The following is a 19,929-nucleotide window of genomic DNA, read 5'->3' as shown; positions in this document are numbered from 1 at the left end:
ACATTTTCAGTCGCTATTAAAATTATACCAAAAATTGCCATACAGCTAAATTTATATTGAACTGGAAAATATTCTTTAAACCTTCAGGCTTGTCTTGTCATTTATTCACAGCCAAACTGAATGTTGCTGTAACTAATGGCATATTTCTCCTGTAGCCTGCTCACAGACTGGCGGTTCATGCGAGGGGTGGAGGAACAAACGAAGGCCTTCCTGGACGGCTTCAATGAGGTCGTGCCGTTGGAGTGGTTACGCTATTTTGATGAGAAAGAATTGGAGGTGGGTGGTTTTTTTTTTTAGCAAACAAAATTGTCTTCCAGTAAGGACCCAACATGCTGCATTTACTGTATAGGTGCTTAACAAAACAAAACACAGAAAATAAATAACAGTCTACACAGACACAAGCGTTTGTGACGTCACTTAATAAACAGCTGAACTGTAAATAACTCTGTGGACTAACCGTTTATAGAGCCTATATTTCTCATCTGCTGAATGGCGTATGATCATGTCTTCCTTCAGCTTATGCTGTGCGGGATGCAGGAGATTGATCTGAGTGACTGGCAGAAGAACACCATCTATCGACATTACACTAAAAACAGCAAACAGATCCAATGGTTCTGGCAGGTAAATATCACAGTCAACCTTGTGTGCTTTTCTGCACGAGATAGTTTTTTCATATATTGCTTTTTTTTGTTGGACAGGTGGTAAAGGAGATGGACAATGAAAAGCGAATTCGCCTCCTACAGTTTGTCACTGGAACGTGTCGGCTTCCGGTTGGAGGTTTTACTGAACTTATAGGTAGTTACAGTTAATCTTAACATCACACAACAGATAAACCCCACATTATGAAGTTTTCACACATTTTTGTTGTTGGGATTGTGCTCAAAAAGAGCAGCTCAAGATGTGTTATAGAGCTGAGCATAACCAGATTTTATTTTCACTAAAGAAATGTACAGCCTGTTTGTTCCACTAGCATCAGATGGGGCCAGTCAGGAGGCCTGTTTATTATGTCTTTCTTGATGCTAACCAGGGTGCGATTTGCTGGGGGGGATGGAGGGGATTTTTTACCCGTGCATCTGCTGTAATATTTTTATCCATGGTGGGGACAAAATTAATGCCTCCACCACCTTTGTGAAATTATATTTAACAAATAGACCAACAAATAACGATATTTTTTAAAAATCTAAATAAAAACCTGCAGTGTGATGAAAACAACGATAAATTATCAAATCATTTTCACGGTCAGTGCTTCCGCTCGTGTGACAGTAGAGATGACGACAAAAGAGAATGGGTGAGAATACATGTGAGGTCACATGACGATTCTAGTTCCAGTGTCTTGAATCCAGGCACGGCTTTTCATAGTGTCATCAAGTGACAATCTCTGAAGTTTTCTGACTTGACCACGAAACGCATGCCCACGTAGGGCTATCAAACGCGATCAATATTTTTGCAGAAAACTAAAGCATTCATACATTTTTAAAGGAACGAAAACAAAATGATATTCGTTTTAACAGTTCAACAGTTTGTTTGCATGAAAAGTGCCTCAAAATATAAGTTGAAATGTGATATAAAGGCAGTTAGTGCACTTCATAGCAAACCTACACTCGTCTCCCTCAAGCAGAAAATACATAAATCCTATTCTTTATATCATCAGTGTCATCAAAACACTGAAAATAATAACAGAGGCTACTTAATCTCAAATGTGTAAATTTTTTGCAGCACACCTGATGTTTCCTGGCAGATTTAACATTGAATATATAAATGAATATATGCGGTAACTGCGTTTATTAAAGTTATACTTATTATATAATTAATTTCTACTAGCCTAATGGGCTTCATATACTGTCAGCTCAATGTGGTTTGTAATGTGTTTTCTTTATACTTTCCAAAATATCCCCCCCTTTGATTTTTTTCATGAATTGCACCCTGAGGCTAACTGTACAGAAATTATATCTGCTTCAGCTTTTATTCATTGAAAGTTCTTCTTCAGTGTTGGTTCGCGAGAGTGTTGGAGGACATCCGCCTGGTGACATCAGCTGATGAAAGCAGCAGATTAAGAGTCGGAGAGAGTTATTATGTATTACAGGAGTTCACAAAGAGAGACTCTTTTCTTTTGAACAACATGCACTTATAATAGCATAATATGTATCTGATGTTGACGTTAACAACAGGAAAAGTGCTTTATAGTGTAAACGATGCGTTTTCTAACATTTATAGGAAGTAACGGACCACAAAAATTCTGCATAGACAAAGTGGGGAAGGAAACCTGGCTGCCCAGAAGTCACACTTGGTGAGGCTCATATTTTGACCTTAATCCAAATAGTAAAGAGATATTTTTAAAGATATGTTAATGAATGTTTTATTCCTTCTGCCTTCATTTACTAGTTTTAATCGCCTGGATCTGCCGCCCTATAAAAACCTGGAGCAACTCAGAGAGAAACTGCTGTTTGCTATTGAGGAAACGGAGGGTTTTGGCCAAGAATGACCATTTAAATGAAAAGAATAGGACCAAGATAATAATTTAACCAATGTCATACTTTTTTTTTAATAGCCATTACATTAATACCACTAATGTGGACTGGGTATTCTTCAGTAGTGTCAGTCAGTTCGAAGTCACTGATTGACCAACAGCGGATTCATGATGTTAAAATGACAGTTTTCATTTAAGCCACTTCAGGGAATGAACATCTTAAATTACAGCTCAGACTTCATACATTTCTATGCAGAACAAAAAGTCTAAATAATAAGGCATTTGATTGCTTTACATTTTCAATCCCTGCTGAAATGAATTGTCCGAGTCAAAATGGAAGAAATGTCCTCTTAAGTGAAGAGACACAAAACAATCATAACAATGATAAGTTAAACAGCAATGAACTTCATCTACACACATCCTAGACTGCTGAGCTTATGCCATCGCGTGTATATATGAGCTAGAGAAAATACTTGTCTTTAAAAGGGTTCATCTATCACATTTTTATTTTGTGACATGCTGTGTTAAGCTGTATATAGTTGAAATAAAATCATGTCATGGACCGTGATAAAATGGGTTGGTGCAAAAACAAACAAACAAAAATAAATTCAAATGTTAGAATATGAACTGGTAAATAAACAAAACTCAAATATGTATTTCTTAAGGTTTGTTTTCATGATATATAATGAGCAGTCAAAGGCAAATAATTTGTTGAATATTTATGTCAGAAAGCCATTGAAACCCTATGGGTTGCTAACCTTTCATGGTAAAAATAGAAGAAGTTTTTTCCCCAAATGGGCACGATTGAACTACATATGCACACTTATTGAAGTACTTTTAAGAGAAGAATAAGTGTGTTTTTCTCATTGGATGCACCCCTCCCTATTAAACGAATCTGTGAACATGGAAGTCAAATTTTCTCAGAGCTTGTGATATTTAAGACATCACTGTACTTAAAAAGCATATTTGGCAATTCCAGCGTTGGATGAATGCCACGTAAACTCTGAGAACGTATTTGTTACCAATATCTGTTTAACATCTGTTAACAAAATATAAGTCTATGTAAGAGTTTTCTGTTCTGTTTAAAAATGAAAAAACATGCACATGCATTATGGATGTGACAAAAAGGACATGATTTTTCAGAGACGACATACTTTGTAGAAGTACTGTGAATTAAAATGCAGAAACCAACAAATGGAAATAATTCTAAAAAGTGGTATTTGCCTGAATATAAAAAGCTTTTAAAACTTTAGACATTTTAAACCATCAAATGTTTGCTATAAGTATGGTGAAAACTTTGGTAAAAACTTATTTTTTTAATAAGGTTAACAATTAGATGAAATCTTTAGTACAAAAAAGTTTTGTTCCCTATATCTTGGGAACGCAGGTTACATTCACAACCAGAGATTCTTTTCCATTACACATTACTTAACATTGTGATGCTGAAACTACTTATAATGACAGTGTAAAGTCAAACGGTATTTCTGAGTTTTTTCTTTCATGACATTTTGTTACTGACTCATTAATCGAAAGGCCTATTCGAGTTTAATATGGAGTTTAATAAAAAGTCATTGACTAAAATGTTGACTGGAGAGGGGAAAAGAAATACAGAAAATGACAGGATGCTTGGCTAAAATCATTTTAAATGCTTTAAAACGTCAACAAAACCTAAAATGTGTAGGAAATCCAACTACTGTTAAAACCATTTAAAGAATACTAAGAATGAGAAGAATTAATAATTTACAATGACTAAAGTATGTAATAAATACAACCATTATGTATGATTACAACCATTACACCATCCAAAACAGCCAGGAGTAATCTTTGATGACCAGCTGTCCTTTACATATCACATAGACAATGCAGTCATGCCGAATTGCATTATAAATGGAAGATCAGGCCTTACCTTACGGAGCATGCTGCACAACTCCTCTTCCAGGCCCTTGTAATCTTTAGGCTGGACTGCTGCAGTGCTCTTCTCGCCGGTCTTCCTGCACGGGCAATCAAACCACTCCAATTGATTCAGAATGCAGCAGCTCGGATTGTCTTCCAGGAACCCAAAAGAGCTCATGTGATGTCATCTCTCTCCACTGGCTATTCTGGTTGCAGCCCTTATCAGGTTTAAGTCACTAATGCTTGCTTAAAACTTTCACTGGCTCTGCACCCGCATACTTTCTTCCTACACTCATACACCCCAACCAGAACCTCCCGTTTAGCGAATGAATGGTGCCTCGTGATACCTTCACAAATGGTACAAAATGACTTTCTGGCTCATTCTCCTTTGTTTCTTAATTCTTGTCAGTCACTTTGGATAAAAGTGTCTGCTAATGTAAATGTAGTTGGGCCTATTTATCGTTTACCAGGGATCATGAGTCAGTTCGAATAGCCTGCATCAAATTCTTAGAGATTTTTGTTTAAAAATAGTTTAACATGTTTAAAATTCTTGTTACTTGTTCTGCTTGCTTGACATAAACCCTTTTCCTTTGCAGCGAAGAATCTGAAGGAGATGTGACCGTAATCCATCAACAGTTCCACATAAATTAAAAATTTCCCTTGACCTCATGTATCCATTACATACTGTATCTTCCATTAGGCAACATAGAGCATCAATTCTAAAGTCATCAGTTTATAAACTTTTGATTAATACACAGAGTGGTTTATCACTCCTTAAAAAATAATAAAGCAACTAAATAAAAAATATGAGAAAAACAACAAAAATACCCTGATAGCACATGTACATCTGGCAGACATCTATTTGATGTCTGCATTTTCATCTGCAAGACATCTGGCAGATGCTGTTTGCTCATCTGCCCTACATCTCTGAGACATCTGCTGTCATATGTCATATAGACCTCTAGAAGATGTATGTAAGATGTGTATGATTTAGAATGGATGTACAACAGCTCTTTCTAAGATGTTTTCCAGATCTCCAGATCTTTAGCAGACATCTTACAGCTGTACCTGTGCTGTCTGTTTATGATTTCTTACAAACAATTTATTGTATGGTTAGAAAAAAACGATGTAAAGGGGATAAAAATCGTTTCTAATAATTTAGTATCTTTTATTGTTTCACACCCTGGTCAGAGATAAATTTCAGGGGAAGGCTGCAAAGTTTTTGTTAAGGTAATGACAGAATGGCTTGAAGAATAGGTGTAGGCTAGCATCTTTTCTTATGACCTTACCTTCTTATGAACTTACACTGAGGAAATGACAACCATGATGATTTTATTGTGAGGGAGGTTACTTCTTTTTATGGGGGTTTTGCATTGACATTGGTTGTAAAGATGGTTACATTTTATCTGGAAAATGATTTTTTGCTATTCTTTCTTTACTTTTAAAATTTAAACATTTTTTTCTGCAATGCTTACAGTCACAGTTTATCATGGCCCATATGCGAAACGTATTATTTTTCTCAAATTGCAAGAAGACATTTGAATAACAGCTGAGTCAATAACATCGTTATCGTTTTATAAAGGGAAAAGGAAAAATAACAAATAACGTTGAATTCACTAAGTTGTGAAGCCTCGTAAGCGCGAGGACTCTTAATTTGAAACGATAATGTTCTGCGTCCGGTGAAGACACAAATATAAGTTACATGTCCTGTCTCGTTGTAAATGTTTTGAATAGAATTAAATAGAGATGATGTGGAGTGCCGATGAGATAGCCAGTCTGTGTTATGATCATTTTAATAAACTGCCTAAAAGAGGAAAGCCAGAGGAGGGCAGAGAGTGGACTTTACTAGCAGCTGTGCTTCAACTCACTCACAGTCCAGAACACAAGACAGGTACAAATGCTTTATACCATAAAGTCCATCTTTATGGTATAAAACATCTTTAAGTAGTTGACTATTTTAACATGCAGTACATAATATACTATATACAATACAGAATACATGACACAAGGATGTAAAATGTACAGTACGGCATTGCGAATATGACCAGATTTTTATCATTAAGTTACCTCATTATTTTGTCAGTTCACAAACAGATTGTGTCTTTGGGGACGGGTACCAAATGCATTGGCAAGTCTGTCATGAGTATGAATGGTGAATATATAAAATACAATATATAACCTAGTAGTTTCATAGTTTTTATTGTGATCATTTTTAAGTCGCTAAATTCTGTGCAGGTGATATTCTGAATGACAGTCATGCTGAAGTTATTGCACGCAGGGGGTGTGTCAGGTAATTTAACACAACGCCACTGCTAAACAAAAACTGCCATCTACATCCTGTCTCATAATCCTGTTTAACAAACCTGTAGTTTGCACACACTGTGCAGACATATGAAATGGATTTACGTGTTTACCCATCTATGTTTGTGCATGGATTTCACACGCCTCATAAGGATGTCATGTCCTGTACTCAATGTTATATTCGAGATGGCACAAGTGCATTTTTAAAAGTTTCAAAATGCAGCCAGAGGTATTAAATAAAGATCACACTGAATCTATTGGCCATTTTTTCTTTCCTCAGATATCTCATGGAGCAGCTGTACAGGGCTGTAAGTGGCCAGAGTTCTGCGGTTTTCCAACCAGGTACTGAGAAAGGACAGTGGATGGTTAAACCAGAAGTTTCTTTCCTTTTTTTCACCAGTCAAACACCCTGTGAGTTCAGCTACGGCTTCATCAAATTCTTTGTCATTATGTCACGTTGCAAGACATTTTAATGGTCCTTTCTCATGCCATTTAGATGATTTTATTTCGGGGGTGAGATGTGATCTTTTCTTACAGGTGAAGATTTACAGTCAGTCAGTATTATAATGTATTCTCAGGTGGTGATGCCTCCATCTTTCCTATGAATTGCAATGAAGTGCAGCCCTGTAAGTTTGTAAAAGAGACCCAGAATAAAGAGCTAGAAAGGCGAGGTTCAAAGCGGACGGCTGATAGTGACCTAGAAGAGCATCCTAGAATAAAGACACGAGTTGGACATTTCATTTTTGAAAAATCAGTGGACGGTGAGGAACAAAAATCTACAACAGAAAACAAAGAAAGGAGTCAATCAGAAGACATTTTAAAACGCGACCTCCACCGCACCGGGGCGAAGTGTGTCCCTGATGGTCCGACCGACCCACTGCAGCCTGGACTACTCTACCACAACACTGGGCTGTTGCGTCTGAAGCCGGGCCGGGGAGACAGCACACTTTCTCTCTCCTGCAGTGATAAACTCGCACGCTGGGGTGTTCTGGGCTTTCAGGGTGCCCTGCTTTCTCATTACCTGCAGAAGCCAATCTATTTCAGTGCGGTGGTTGTTGGGAAGTGTTCATACAGTCACCAGGCCATGGTGAGAGCCCTGAACACACGGTAAGACAGAAATACCATAAGAATATAATGATGTTTCATATATGCTAGGATTGAAGTGTTTGTGATGTTCTATATTCATACAATAGCCAAATATCCAGCTATGTTTGCTATACTGTATTTTATTCGGTGACTGTATAACAGTATAATTTACTACAGTTTGAAAGTTTTTTTTTTGTCAAATGGCTGATAAAGATACTCACAGATACAGTAACAAGTTAATAGCCCTGGACACACTCATAGTTTACTTCCACCTGACAGTGTACAGCTGCTTTTCCATTGTTGGGCCAGTGAGAGCCAGGGCTTTCACTGGGCTGGGCCGAGCCAATAGCCACAGACTTCCGACTGTAAGGTCAAAATCACAGCAGGGCTGCTCTAAAAACCCACCCTAAACACCCTTCTCTGTGTTCTGTGGTCCAGGGTCACAAATGTGTTTGTACCAATGTATCTATGGTTATTTTACATCGTCAAAGATCTGGTAATATAACTATGTACACATTATAAGATATGTCTGATACTCAAATACAACCGTATTTGCATCTAGAAGTTATAGGAGGACATCAGAAAACAAAGGGTTCCTGTCTTTTATGGGTGAATAGTAGTATCCTATTTGCATCTTAGAAAACAAAAAGTCAATATCAGATAATCATTAAATAATGTGCCTATTAAGAATGAAGTTCTTCTATTGAATCCGCAGTCTTTAAATACCATTTATAAGAATCTTCAATATTTATTTCTACCCAATAACTCAACTCTCAACTCAACTCAACTTTATTTTTATAGCGCTTTTACAATTTTCATTGTTACAAAGCAGCTGTACATGAGACACATTGACTACAAGCAAAACAATCAAAGTTGTACCTGCAAAAACAAGAAAAGGTTGAAAACACAGAAGACAGACACACCCACACACAAAACACTCCACACACACAACACGCACACACACCAACACACACAGACACAGAGACACACACACACACACACACGCACACACACACACACACACACACACACACACACACACACACACACACACACACACACACACACACACACACACACACACACACACACACACACACACACACACACACACACACAAACACACACGCGTGCACACACACACACACACCCACACACACACACACACACACACACACACACCCACACACACACACACACACACACACACACACCCGCACACACACACACACACACACACACACACACACACACACACACACACACACACGTACGTACACAGACAAGTACGCACACACACACACGCTCAGTGAGAGCACACATTTAGGATAAAGGAGAGAGAAGCACAGGTCAAATATAACAGATAATAAATTCCTATATGCAATATTAATTAAGTAAAACTTTAAGATTCTAAAGCAGCCCCCCCGGTCAGGCAGATAGTGCAAAAACAGTATGCAAACGGTGGCGAGGAACCCAAAACTCTAATCGAGAAAAAAAACCTCAGGAGAACCCAGGCCCAACCAGGGGATTCCAGTTCCCCTCTGGCAAAAGCTGCTGCCTCTGCACAAGCTCCAGAGAACTTGCACAACAAGGCTAAATAAAATAAATAAACTTAATAATAAAATAAATTATAGTTTAAGATTATCATTAATAATCTAATAGCATTTGAAGTTTTGTGGTGAAGACATGTCAAGAGACCGCGTCCTTCTTTATCCAGCTCTATCATCTCAGCTCTTGTCAGGTCCCCACTTCCCATTCTCCGCTCTACCATCAGGTCAGGCCATGAACTGCATCCTGCTCGCTGTGGTAACCTTGGAACAATGAGACAAGACTGGCTGAGAGTAGAGTACTGTTCTGTACTCTTTGATGCAACAAGTACATCAGTTGTGTTTTTGGTTCCGGTTGATCTAACTAATGCAGCCTAAACCCTCTGAAGATTTATATTATGGAAGAGTAGTGTATGCAAGATTAAAAAGATGCGTCTTTAGTCTAGATTTAAACTGACAGAGTGTGTCTGCCTCCCGGACAGTGCAGGGAAGACTATTCCAAAGTTTAGGCGCTAGATAGGAAAAGGATCTACCACCTGCACTTGATTTTGAAATTCTAGGTATTACCAACTGACAGGACGCCTGAGAGCGTAATGCACGTGAAGGACTGTAATACAAAAGGAGTTCATTCAAGTACTGAGGAGCTAAACCATGTAAGGCTTTATAGGTAATAAGCAAGATTTTAAAGTTAACGCGATGCTTTATAGGTAACCAGTGCAAGGTTGACAGAACCGGGCTAATATGTTCATACTTTTTTGTACGTGTAAGAACTCGAGCTGCCGCGTTTTGGACCAATTGGAGTTTTTGTAATAAGCCTGCAGGGCAACCACCTAACAGTGCATTACAGTAATCTAGTCTTGATGTCATGAATGCATGAATTAACTTCTCTGCATCTGAGATTGACAGCATATGACGTAGTTTAGATATATTCTTAAAATGGAAAAACGCAATTTTACAGGTGTTGGCGACGTGGCTCTCAAATGACAGATTACTATCGAATAGAACGCCAAGATTCTTTGCTGACGACGAGGGTTTTATGGAACATCCGTCAATAGTTAAACAGTATTCTTGGTTGTTACTTATAGCAGTTTTCGGTCCAATAAGTAACACTTCCGTTTTGTCCGAGTTCAGTAATAAAAAGTTGTTACTCATCCAGTTTTTTATATCGACTATGCATTCCATTATTCGATGGAACTGCTGTGTTTCATGAGGCTTCGAGGAAATATAAAGTTGAGTATCATCAGCATAACAGTGAAAGCTAACTCCGTGTCGCTTTATTATATCTCCTAGAGGTAGCATGTATAATGCGAAGAGCAGAGGCCCTAAGACTGAGCCCTGTGGTACACCGTACTGGACTTGCGATTTGCGTGACACCTCATTGTTTATTGCTACAAATTGAAAACGGTCGGATAAATAAGATTTAAACCATTTCAAAGCTATTCCCTTAATGCCGACATAATTTTCGAGTCTATGTAGGAGTGTGCTGTGGTCAATGGTATCGAATGCAGCACTAAGGTCTAGCAGCACCAATAACGAGATACAACCTCGGTCAGACGCCAATAGCAGATCATTTGTAACTCTGATCAAAGCAGTCTCTGTACTGTGACATGCTCTAAATCCAGACTGGAATTCTTCATTGATGTCATTCCTTTGGAGGAAGGAGCATAATTGAGTTGAAACTACTTTTTCCAGAACTTTAGATATGAAAGGTAGATTCGATATAGGCCTGTAGTTCCTTAGTTCTCTAGGGTCGAGTTGGGGTTTTTTGACAAGGGGCCTTATAACAGCCACCTTATATGCTTTAGGCACATGTCCTAATGTCAGAGATGAGTTAATAATACCAAGAAGAGGATCTATAATTTCTGGGAGCATCTCTTTCAGTAGATTTGTAGGTATAGGGTCTAGTATGCATGTTGTTGATTTAGATGATCTAATAATTTTAGACAGCTCATCTTGATCTACGGTATAAAATAATTGCATTTTCTCCTTAAGGGCGCTGTAGTTAGTTTGTTCAGCGGGTTTCACTTCTGATTGCATTGTTATAATTTTTTCTCTAATATCTTGGATTTTATATGTGAAGTAGTTCATAAATTCATCACTGCTATGCTGATATACAGGATCAGAAGTCACTGACGATTTATTTTTTGTTAATTTAGCCACCGTGTTAAATAAAAACCTAGGGTTGTGCTGGTTTTCTTCTATTAGTGATGAAAAGTAGGCGGATCTAGAAGTTATTAGGGCTTTCCTGTATTTTCGAATACTATCCTTCCATGCTGTACGAAATACCTCTAATTTAGTTTTCTTAAAGTTGCGCTCCATTTTTCGGGCCGCTTTCTTTAGAGCCTGAGTGTGTTCATTATACCACGGTGTGGGGCTGCCATTTTTAATCTTCTTTAAACGTAGTGGAGCAACTTTGTCTAGCGTTACCGAGAAGGTGGAATTAAAATTTTCAGTGGTAATGTCAAGATCTTCAACGTTATTTCTCATGATTTGAGACAATTCGGGCAGATTATCGAGAAACGCATCTTTGGTAGTTGAAGTTATTGTTCTACCATATTTGTAACAATGAGTTTTATTTGCAGCCGTAGGCCAGTGAAGCAAACATAATACCAGATAATGATCCGAAATGTCTTCACTCTGCTGAAGGATTTTAACGTCGTCCACATTTATACCGTAAGACAGTATTAAATCTAAAGTATGATTACGAAGGTGAGTGGGTCCTGACACATGTTGACTAATGCCCATGGAGTTAAGAGTGTCTTTGAAAGCCATTCCTAAGGCATCTGTAACGTTATCTACGTGGATGTTAAAGTCACCAACGACAAGGAGTCTATCTGCGGCCAGTACTAGTTCTGATAAGAACCCACCAAATTCTTTAATAAAATCTGTGTGGTGCCCTGGAGGCCTATATACAATAGCTAGAATCAATTTAAAAAGTGTTTTATCTTTAGTATTAGGTGTTGAAACATGAAGAACCATGACTTCAAAAGAATTATATTTAGAGTTCGACTTCTGGGAAATGCTAAGAGAGTTATTGTAAAGTGCTGCGACACCTCCCCCTCTGCCTTTTAGACGAGGCTCGTGTTTATAATAATAATCTTGGGGGACAGATTCATTTAAAGCAATATAATCATCTGGTTTTAGCCATGTTTCTGTCAAACAGAGCATGTCTATTTTATGATCTGTTATCATATCGTTAACAAAAAGTGCTTTATTAGAGAGAGATCTAATATTTAGCAATCCGAGTCGTAACAGTTGATTATCTGTATTTTGTTCATGTTTAGTTTGTTTAACGTTTATTAAATTACTTTCAAGAGGTTTACGCATTATTTTATGTTTGCTAATCCGGGGGACAGACACAGTCTCTATTTTGTGATGTTTGGGAGAACGGATTACTACATGTTGTACATTTTGTGTATTCTGCGACGTGAGACGGCAAGCAGACAGTTGGTTAAGCCATACTGTCTGCTCCCTGACCTGGGCCCCAGCGAGTCAAGTTTTAGCATTAGCATTAAGACTTTTTGCCATATTTCTAGACAGGATGGAAGTCCCAGCCCAGGAGGGATGGAGACCATCTCGTTTCAACAGGTCAGGTCTGCCCTCAAAACTCTTCCAGTTATTTATAAAAACTATATCATTCTGCAGGCACCACTCAGACAACCAGCCATTTAGTGATGATAATCTGCTATAAATCTCATCACCACGATAAGCAGTGAGGGGGCCAGAGAATATTACAGTGTCTGACATCATGCTTGCGAGCTCACACACCTCTTTAATGTTATCTTTTGTGATCTCCGATTGACGGAGTCGAACATCATTTGTGCCGACGTGAATGACAATCTTACTGAATTTACGATTAGCCTTAGCCAGCACATTTAAATTTGACTTGATGTCAGGCGCTCTGGCTCCCGGTAAACATTGGACTATGGTGGCTGGTGCCTCTATGTTAACGTTCCGAACAATAGAATCACCGATAACTAGGGCACTTTCAGCAGGTTTCTCAGTCGGTGCGTCACTGAGCGGGGCAAACCTGTTCGAGACTGTAATCGGAACGGTCGAGTGATGTTTTGTCCTGCGACTACGCCGTCTCACAGTCACGAAGTTTCCCAGCTGCGGGGGATTTTCAACCGGAACCGAGCTGTGTGCGCTAATGTTGCTCGCATCCAAAGTGTTTTCTATCGTCGTTAAACTCTTACTATCCTCAGATAAAGATTGGATGCGAGACTCTAATTCTAAGATCTTCTCTGTCAGCCTAACTATTTCCCTGCATTTATCGCATATAAAGCCCTCGCAGCTGACAGAGAAGGCTAAGCTAAACATATGACATGAGGTGCAAGTAACAATAATAGGAATAGAAGCCATAACTCACCGGATTTGAAGTGCAATTCCAACTTACCAAGGTTGCTCGATGGATCGTAGTATACTCGCTTAAAAAGAGAAACAGTTAGCACACAAGACAAACCAGAGGCAAGATGATATTCCACAGTGTGAACAGAAAGCAAGCTAACACGCTATTGCTATGCTAATGGCGTTAAGTTAACTATCACTTTTGGTTTAGACTCTTCCAAGTAAATAACAGGAACAGGGTTATTGAGATATCAGGATAAGTTAGCAAAGACAATAATAATTAACGAAAATAAAATACACTAATATTAGAGCGAAGTGGTAAGAGCACTGATACAAACAAGCTGCCGGCAGCGATGCATAACCCCAATGATAAGAGCAGATTATTCCTTTATTAATATTTTTCCATAAAAAGTTTACACCAGTGGTGCCTATTCTACATTTTGAGTTTAATCTGCAATTGTTTGTGAAATTTAAAGGGGTCATATGACACTGCTAAAATGAATATTATCGTTTGTTTTAGATGTAATGCAATGTGTATACACAATTTAAGGTTCAAAAACGCTGTATTTTCCACATACCGTGCATGTTTGTATCTCCTCTTTGCCCCGCCTCTCTGAAACGCGCAGATTATTTACAAAGATCATTACTCTGAAAAGCGAGGTGTGCTATGATTGGCCAGCAATACTGCAAGTGTGTGATATGTAACACCTGGAAATGTAACACCTCTTACCATATTTGGAACATCAAGTTCCAAAGCAATTGTATTGACAGGACCATACTTGAAGATACATTTGGGCGGTCTTAAGGCCAATTTATGGTTCTGCGTAGGACCTACGCCATAACCTACGGCGTAGCCTACGCAGAGCCGCGTACCCTACGCCGTAGCCTGACGCGCACCTCTCCAAAAATGTAACAACGCGTCAACTCAACGTGGACCGCAAGCGCTGTGATTGGTCGGTTTGGCAGCATCGTACTTCCTTCTACGCATTTCTGGCGTCTTCCGGCAAGTTCAGAGTCCACAAAAGAACAACATGGCGAGCATCGACATCGACCAAGTACTGAGCGTCTGATTGAAGAGGTTCTGAAATGCACGCATCTGTATGACTCCTCTTCGGCGGACTATAAAGACTGTCAGATGGCGGTGAATTCTTGGAGAGAGATTTCCTCTAACGTCGGTTTGGAAGAGTGTCAGCAAAAGACATGAAGAACTTCGCACTTTATAAACACTGTGCACGATCTTTTGCACTTTATTGGCTTTATAGTTTTATTTTTTGTTTTACCTTTTATTGTTACTAGTTTTTTGAAAGTTTTATATTTGTGTTAATATTGCATTGTATACTCATCTATACATAGTTTGCACTTTTACATATTCTGTTCTTTGACTCTTTTGCAAATAAAGAACAAAATTGTGACACTTCCAGATCTTGGTTGCATTTCTTTTCATTTTTAACTAAACAATTAATAGGGTGAGTTGTCCATGACAAAATATGATATTCTATCAGGGTATCATTTCAATACACAGTTTTGACATCTATGTATGTGCTCTGCGGAGTACACCCCTTTGAAAAGTATACTTTTTTTCAACAATATCTAAATGAACACATAAAAATCCAAAATGTGGACAAGACTAAGTTTAATATAACATCTGTTTAACTTCTAACATGAAAGTAAGGTTAATAATATAACGGATTACACATTTTTCTGTTTCGATCAGCTCCAACTCCATTAAGATGCGATTAGCCTCCATTGTCGTTTGCATACACTAGCATACACACAAAACATCGGCGAAGAAGAGCAAACCCGTGAAAACACAAAGAGCCAACTAGCGTTTCGGCGGTGTAATTGCAGTACGACGCATACTCTCAACGCAGAACCATAAATGTTCACGACGGCGTCTACGCAGAAGTAAAAATCGCGCTTCAGTCAAATCATACCACAAACTGACGTAGATTTGTGGGGGTGTGGTTACACGAGGCATTTCACGCTGGTCTGGGTGAGCATTCGCTTTTAGATAGAATGCATCTTTTGTTCCCACACTTAAATTTTTGAACTTTTACACCAAAGACACATAAAAACATGCATTCACGCCATATGACCCATTTAATGCGCAACAGGCATCTTGCGTTTGACCTGAACCACTCCTCAAGCCCCTGCTGGCCGGTTTTGGACCAAGATATTTGGTGGGCCAAAAACACTGCTTGTTGGCCATGAGGAAGCTTATGTGAAGTACGGTCAAGCCCCGGAAGTGACAGTGGAAACGTAACTGGTCCTGATACACACTAATACTAATCGTTATTGGCTCGATAGTCAAAACACGGCTTATGTGACATTAAAACTCCAAAATTTGGTATCTAAGGAAGACTGTCGGGGTGTTTGGGACAGGACCCACATTGATTTACCTACACATCCCTTCTTTTGCACAGTCCTACACCTCCTCATTATATATTTTTCATTCATTTTCAGCTAATCATTTTCCTTTACCTATTTGATCCCAGAAATGCCCACCCCCTGTAACAAACTCAGTATCTGACTTGAAATAAATTCATTGTTATATGAGCAAACATTTGTATTGTTTGACATTCGGACTGGTATGTCACATAACTGCTCCATTAAAACTTTCATTACATTTTTTTCTCTGGTTGTTTTCCAGATGTGCTCATGTGACTGGTCTTCCGTCTGGTTTTTCCACACATCCTCCAAAGCTCCTGCAGTCTTGTCTGGAGTTTACTTGTAACCACACACACACCGAGGTCCAACATACACATGCACAAGGCAAAATATCACCTTGTGGGGCAGGTAAAGTGTTGTCTACAACAGATCTTATAATAAAAGCTGCTTTTATTTTTTAGTGCATTGCACTTCACATTTATACAAGTATGTCATTGAGCTGCATAAAATACAGACTCTAACTCATATACAGATAAGTGTTTTTTTTTATGGCAATGGAGATGCAAAAGTTATGGATCGTTGCAGTTTTAAGACTGTTTAGTCAAGTCAAGTCAACTTTATTTATATAGCGCTTTTTACAATTTTCATTGTTACAAAGCAGCTGTACATGAGACATATTGACTATAAGCAAAACAATTAAAATTATACATGTAAAAACAAGAAAAAGCTGAAAACACAGAAGACAGACACACCCACATACAAAACACTTCACACACACAATATGCACACATGTACTAACACACAAACGCACACACACGGACACGGACACACATACACACACAGTGAAAAGCACACATTTAAGATAAAGGAGAGAAAAACACAGGTCAAATATTAAACAGACTATAAATTCCTATATGCAATATTAATTAAGTAAAACTTTAAAATTCTAATTCTAAAGGAGCCCTCCCGGCCATGCAAATAGTGCAAAACAGTATGCAAGCGGTGGCGTTTAGATTAAAGCTTACAAATTTCACATATTTAAAATGTTGCTGATGGTGTCAATAGGATGTCAGCATTTGTCTTAATGAAAGGTCTGCCTGTGATAATGATGCATCATGATTCATATATATTAATTAGCAGTTTAATTGAGTATCTTTTCAGATAAGGTAAAGTATGTTTTATATAAAAGTCACTGCTGTGTTGTCCTGCAACCCCGAATGAATAGATCTATTCATGTACTTGTAGCTATCAGTTGGTGTGCTGTATCCCAGCAGCCTCTAGATGTCACTGCCAATGGCTACAAACAGGGAGTGACTAAAAATGTTTTGGGCACACCAAAAGCCAGGTGGGATTTAAATCCAGTTTAATGTTGCAGATCGACAAGCTGTAACCTCAAAACATTCCTTAATAACCAGCTGTTATTTCTTCCCTGTGTAGATCTTTGATCAGTAAGGTGGAACTTTTCCATTCCTTCCTGAAACTGGTGGCAGTAACCGAGCAAACTCAACTTCCAGAGTCCCTCTGGTGAGTGCTTTAATTAATAATGATAAAAGAGAATTCCCAAAAATATGCTACTTTAAGACGATTAAACTGGGTGTTTAAAACCAACATACAGAACAACTGCATTTGTGTAATTGTGTAATAGTTAATTGTGTAATTATTTAATTGTATAGTTGGCCATTTCGGCAACTTAGCCATGTAAATGAGACATGCATTTCCTCATAAATTCCTGTCTTGATCATTTGTTTCATTGTTTTAATTGGTTTAGACTGCTGAATCACTGTTTGAAATTATGAAATGCACAGGCATTTCAAAGCTCAGTGAATGGTTGGGTGCTGGCAGAAGGAAACAGTCTTGTCTCTTTGAAGTAACAGCTCTAGTTTCATCCAAAGTGATCAGAGGACTTTAGTCAAATAAAACCATCTCTGCATTCACATAAGCAGCACATTTCTGCATTATTCTGACGAGACTTTACTGTAAAATCATTGGGTATTTTGCTTTGTATTTGCATAAACGTTTCATTATATGGTTAGCTTTTAGAGAATAAACATTTTTGAAGAGAATCCTCAACAAGTTAGGAAAGGTTAATTGTTGTAACGTAAAGGTATAATTCTGTCATCATTTACTCACCCTCAGATTATTCCAAATTTGTATAGATGTCTTTGTTCTGATGAACACAGAGAAAGATTTTTGGAAGAATGTCAGTAACCAAACAGATCTTATCCCCCATTTACTACCATAGTAGGGAAAATAAATACTATGGGAGTCAATGGGGGATGAGATCTGTTTGGTTACTGACAAATATGGACAACTATAGGTTTGGAATAATCTGAGGGTGAGTAAATGATGATAGAAGTTTCATTTTTGGGTGAACTATCCCTTTAACGATAATATATATCTAATTAAATGGCACAGACTCTATTGCCCCTTTCACTAGTGGGGTTTGTTACTGTCACAGTCATGCATGTTAAAGGAAAAGTCATATTTACACACCCTCAGTTCATCTGAGATCTGTATGCTGTTCATTTCCCACAGAAACCCATTGTTGTTTTGATTTAAATTAGGTAAAAGTGCAGGTAAAAGAATGCAACTCATGTGCTCGGATAATCTTTGATACTTTCAAGGAATAGTTCACTCAGATATGAAAATCCTCTCAAATAATCTCATTGGTTCTTGTGTGTCCCATGACTAGTTTATACAGTATATTAGATGCGTGTTTTGTCACAACTAAGATGTGAAAACTAATGAGATTCTTGTGTTCCACTGAAACAGTAACAACATACAAGTATAGATTAACAGTGAGGGTAAGTAAATGACAGAATGTTCAAAGTATAACTGCACTAAGCAAGTGTTCATTATAAAGACATGTTTTTGGCCTTTGAGAAACAAACATGTCTTTTGTCATGTTGACATCTTGCTTTCACAGCCCCCTTCAAGTGTGCAGGTGTTGTTTGTGTGTGTTATTTTGTCTGATGGATATGTTTCTTTGCTCTCGCTTGCAGTGGAAAAGAGTTGAGAACATACTGGGACTATAAGCAAGCTGCAGGGCCATACCAGCAGGCCTGGACACAGCTGCAGCTGCAGGCCTTCCCGCTGTGGTGTCGCAGCCCGCGAGAACTTCTGCTCTTTCATTAACACATGCAACATTTCACCACAAAAATGTTCTTTAATGTCCAGCATTAGTACATTGTGTAAAATTGTATTTTTTAAATTATTCTCATTGGTAGAGAATGTAATATTTCTGACTTTTTGAATCTTTAAATTTTTCCATGTTAATACTATATACAGTATACTTGTCCTCATGTAGCTCCCTATCCCTATCCTAACTTCTTGCAAAATAAAAACTATTTTTGTCTGTATTTTTTGTCAAACATATTTTGTTACATATTTCACAAGAAATAACTAGGATCTAAAAGGCCCGGTTTACTAACAGATTGGGAGAACACCTCTTTTGGCATTATAAAACTACACGCAGTGAAAACATTTGTAGGAATATCCCTATTAGATGCTAAATTTATGGGAGGAGAGTATTTAATGGCCATTAAAGCATATCTTAAACCCTAAACTAATGTGTGCTACGATTCAGTAAATTACCTGCAGAAATTTCCACTCCCATCAACGCTTTTTCTAAAATTGCGCTCACACACTAATTTGCCGTTTATTAAATCTGGGCCTAGGTGTCTTGTGTACTGTATTGTTAGTCTTCAGAAGTCATATGATAGCTTTGTGTAAAGCTACAGACTCGCAATCAGTACTTATTGAAAATCTATCATCTGCCATCTCAAAAATCTAATTCATGTACCACATAGAAAATGTAAAGGCGCAAAGTTTGACATCTGTGATGTGTCTTCGTTTAGCTACACAAGACTTTTTATTTTATTGCATGTATCACATAGACTT

At 38.1% G+C, this 19,929-nt stretch overlaps 2 protein-coding genes across 6 annotated transcripts in view; both read left to right on the top strand.

Moving 5' to 3' along the window:
• The window catches only part of wwp2 (WW domain containing E3 ubiquitin protein ligase 2), a 35,328-nt gene extending 32,288 nt beyond the window's left edge, over positions 1-3,040 (top strand). For both annotated transcript variants that reach the window (XM_057329589.1, XM_057329588.1), the window contains 5 exons: positions 156-276; positions 517-621; positions 699-795; positions 2,215-2,287; positions 2,383-3,040. In XM_057329589.1, coding sequence (XP_057185572.1) covers positions 156-276; positions 517-621; positions 699-795; positions 2,215-2,287; positions 2,383-2,482 — 496 coding nt within the window. In that variant the 3' untranslated portion in view covers positions 2,483-3,040. The remainder of the gene's footprint in view (positions 1-155; positions 277-516; positions 622-698; positions 796-2,214; positions 2,288-2,382) is intronic.
• Positions 3,041-6,035: 2,995 nt separating this feature from the next.
• adat1 (adenosine deaminase tRNA specific 1) lies at positions 6,036-19,713 on the top strand. Of its 4 annotated transcripts, none has more exons than XM_057329547.1 (9): positions 6,036-6,251; positions 6,444-6,512; positions 6,596-6,650; positions 6,942-7,072; positions 7,240-7,768; positions 16,292-16,437; positions 17,275-17,374; positions 17,467-17,553; positions 19,032-19,712. In XM_057329547.1, the coding sequence occupies exons 1-9, from the start codon at positions 6,107-6,109 to the stop codon at positions 19,162-19,164; spliced, it is 1,395 nt and encodes a 464-aa protein (XP_057185530.1). In that variant the 5' UTR covers positions 6,036-6,106; the 3' UTR covers positions 19,165-19,712. The 4 variants fall into 4 exon arrangements, with proteins under 4 accessions (XP_057185530.1, XP_057185532.1, XP_057185534.1 ...); XM_057329550.1 differs by having other exon boundaries at positions 6,198-6,251; positions 6,455-6,512; positions 19,032-19,711; XM_057329549.1 differs by lacking the exon at positions 6,444-6,512 and having other exon boundaries at positions 19,032-19,713.
• The last annotated feature ends 216 nt before the right edge of the window (positions 19,714-19,929 follow it).

This window comes from Triplophysa rosa, linkage group LG3 (assembly GCF_024868665.1).
Source record: "Triplophysa rosa linkage group LG3, Trosa_1v2, whole genome shotgun sequence".
Classification (NCBI taxonomy): Eukaryota; Metazoa; Chordata; class Actinopteri; order Cypriniformes; family Nemacheilidae; genus Triplophysa; species Triplophysa rosa.
The sequence above is the reverse complement of the archived record's forward strand: the minus strand, read 5'-3'. Positions and strand labels throughout refer to the sequence as shown.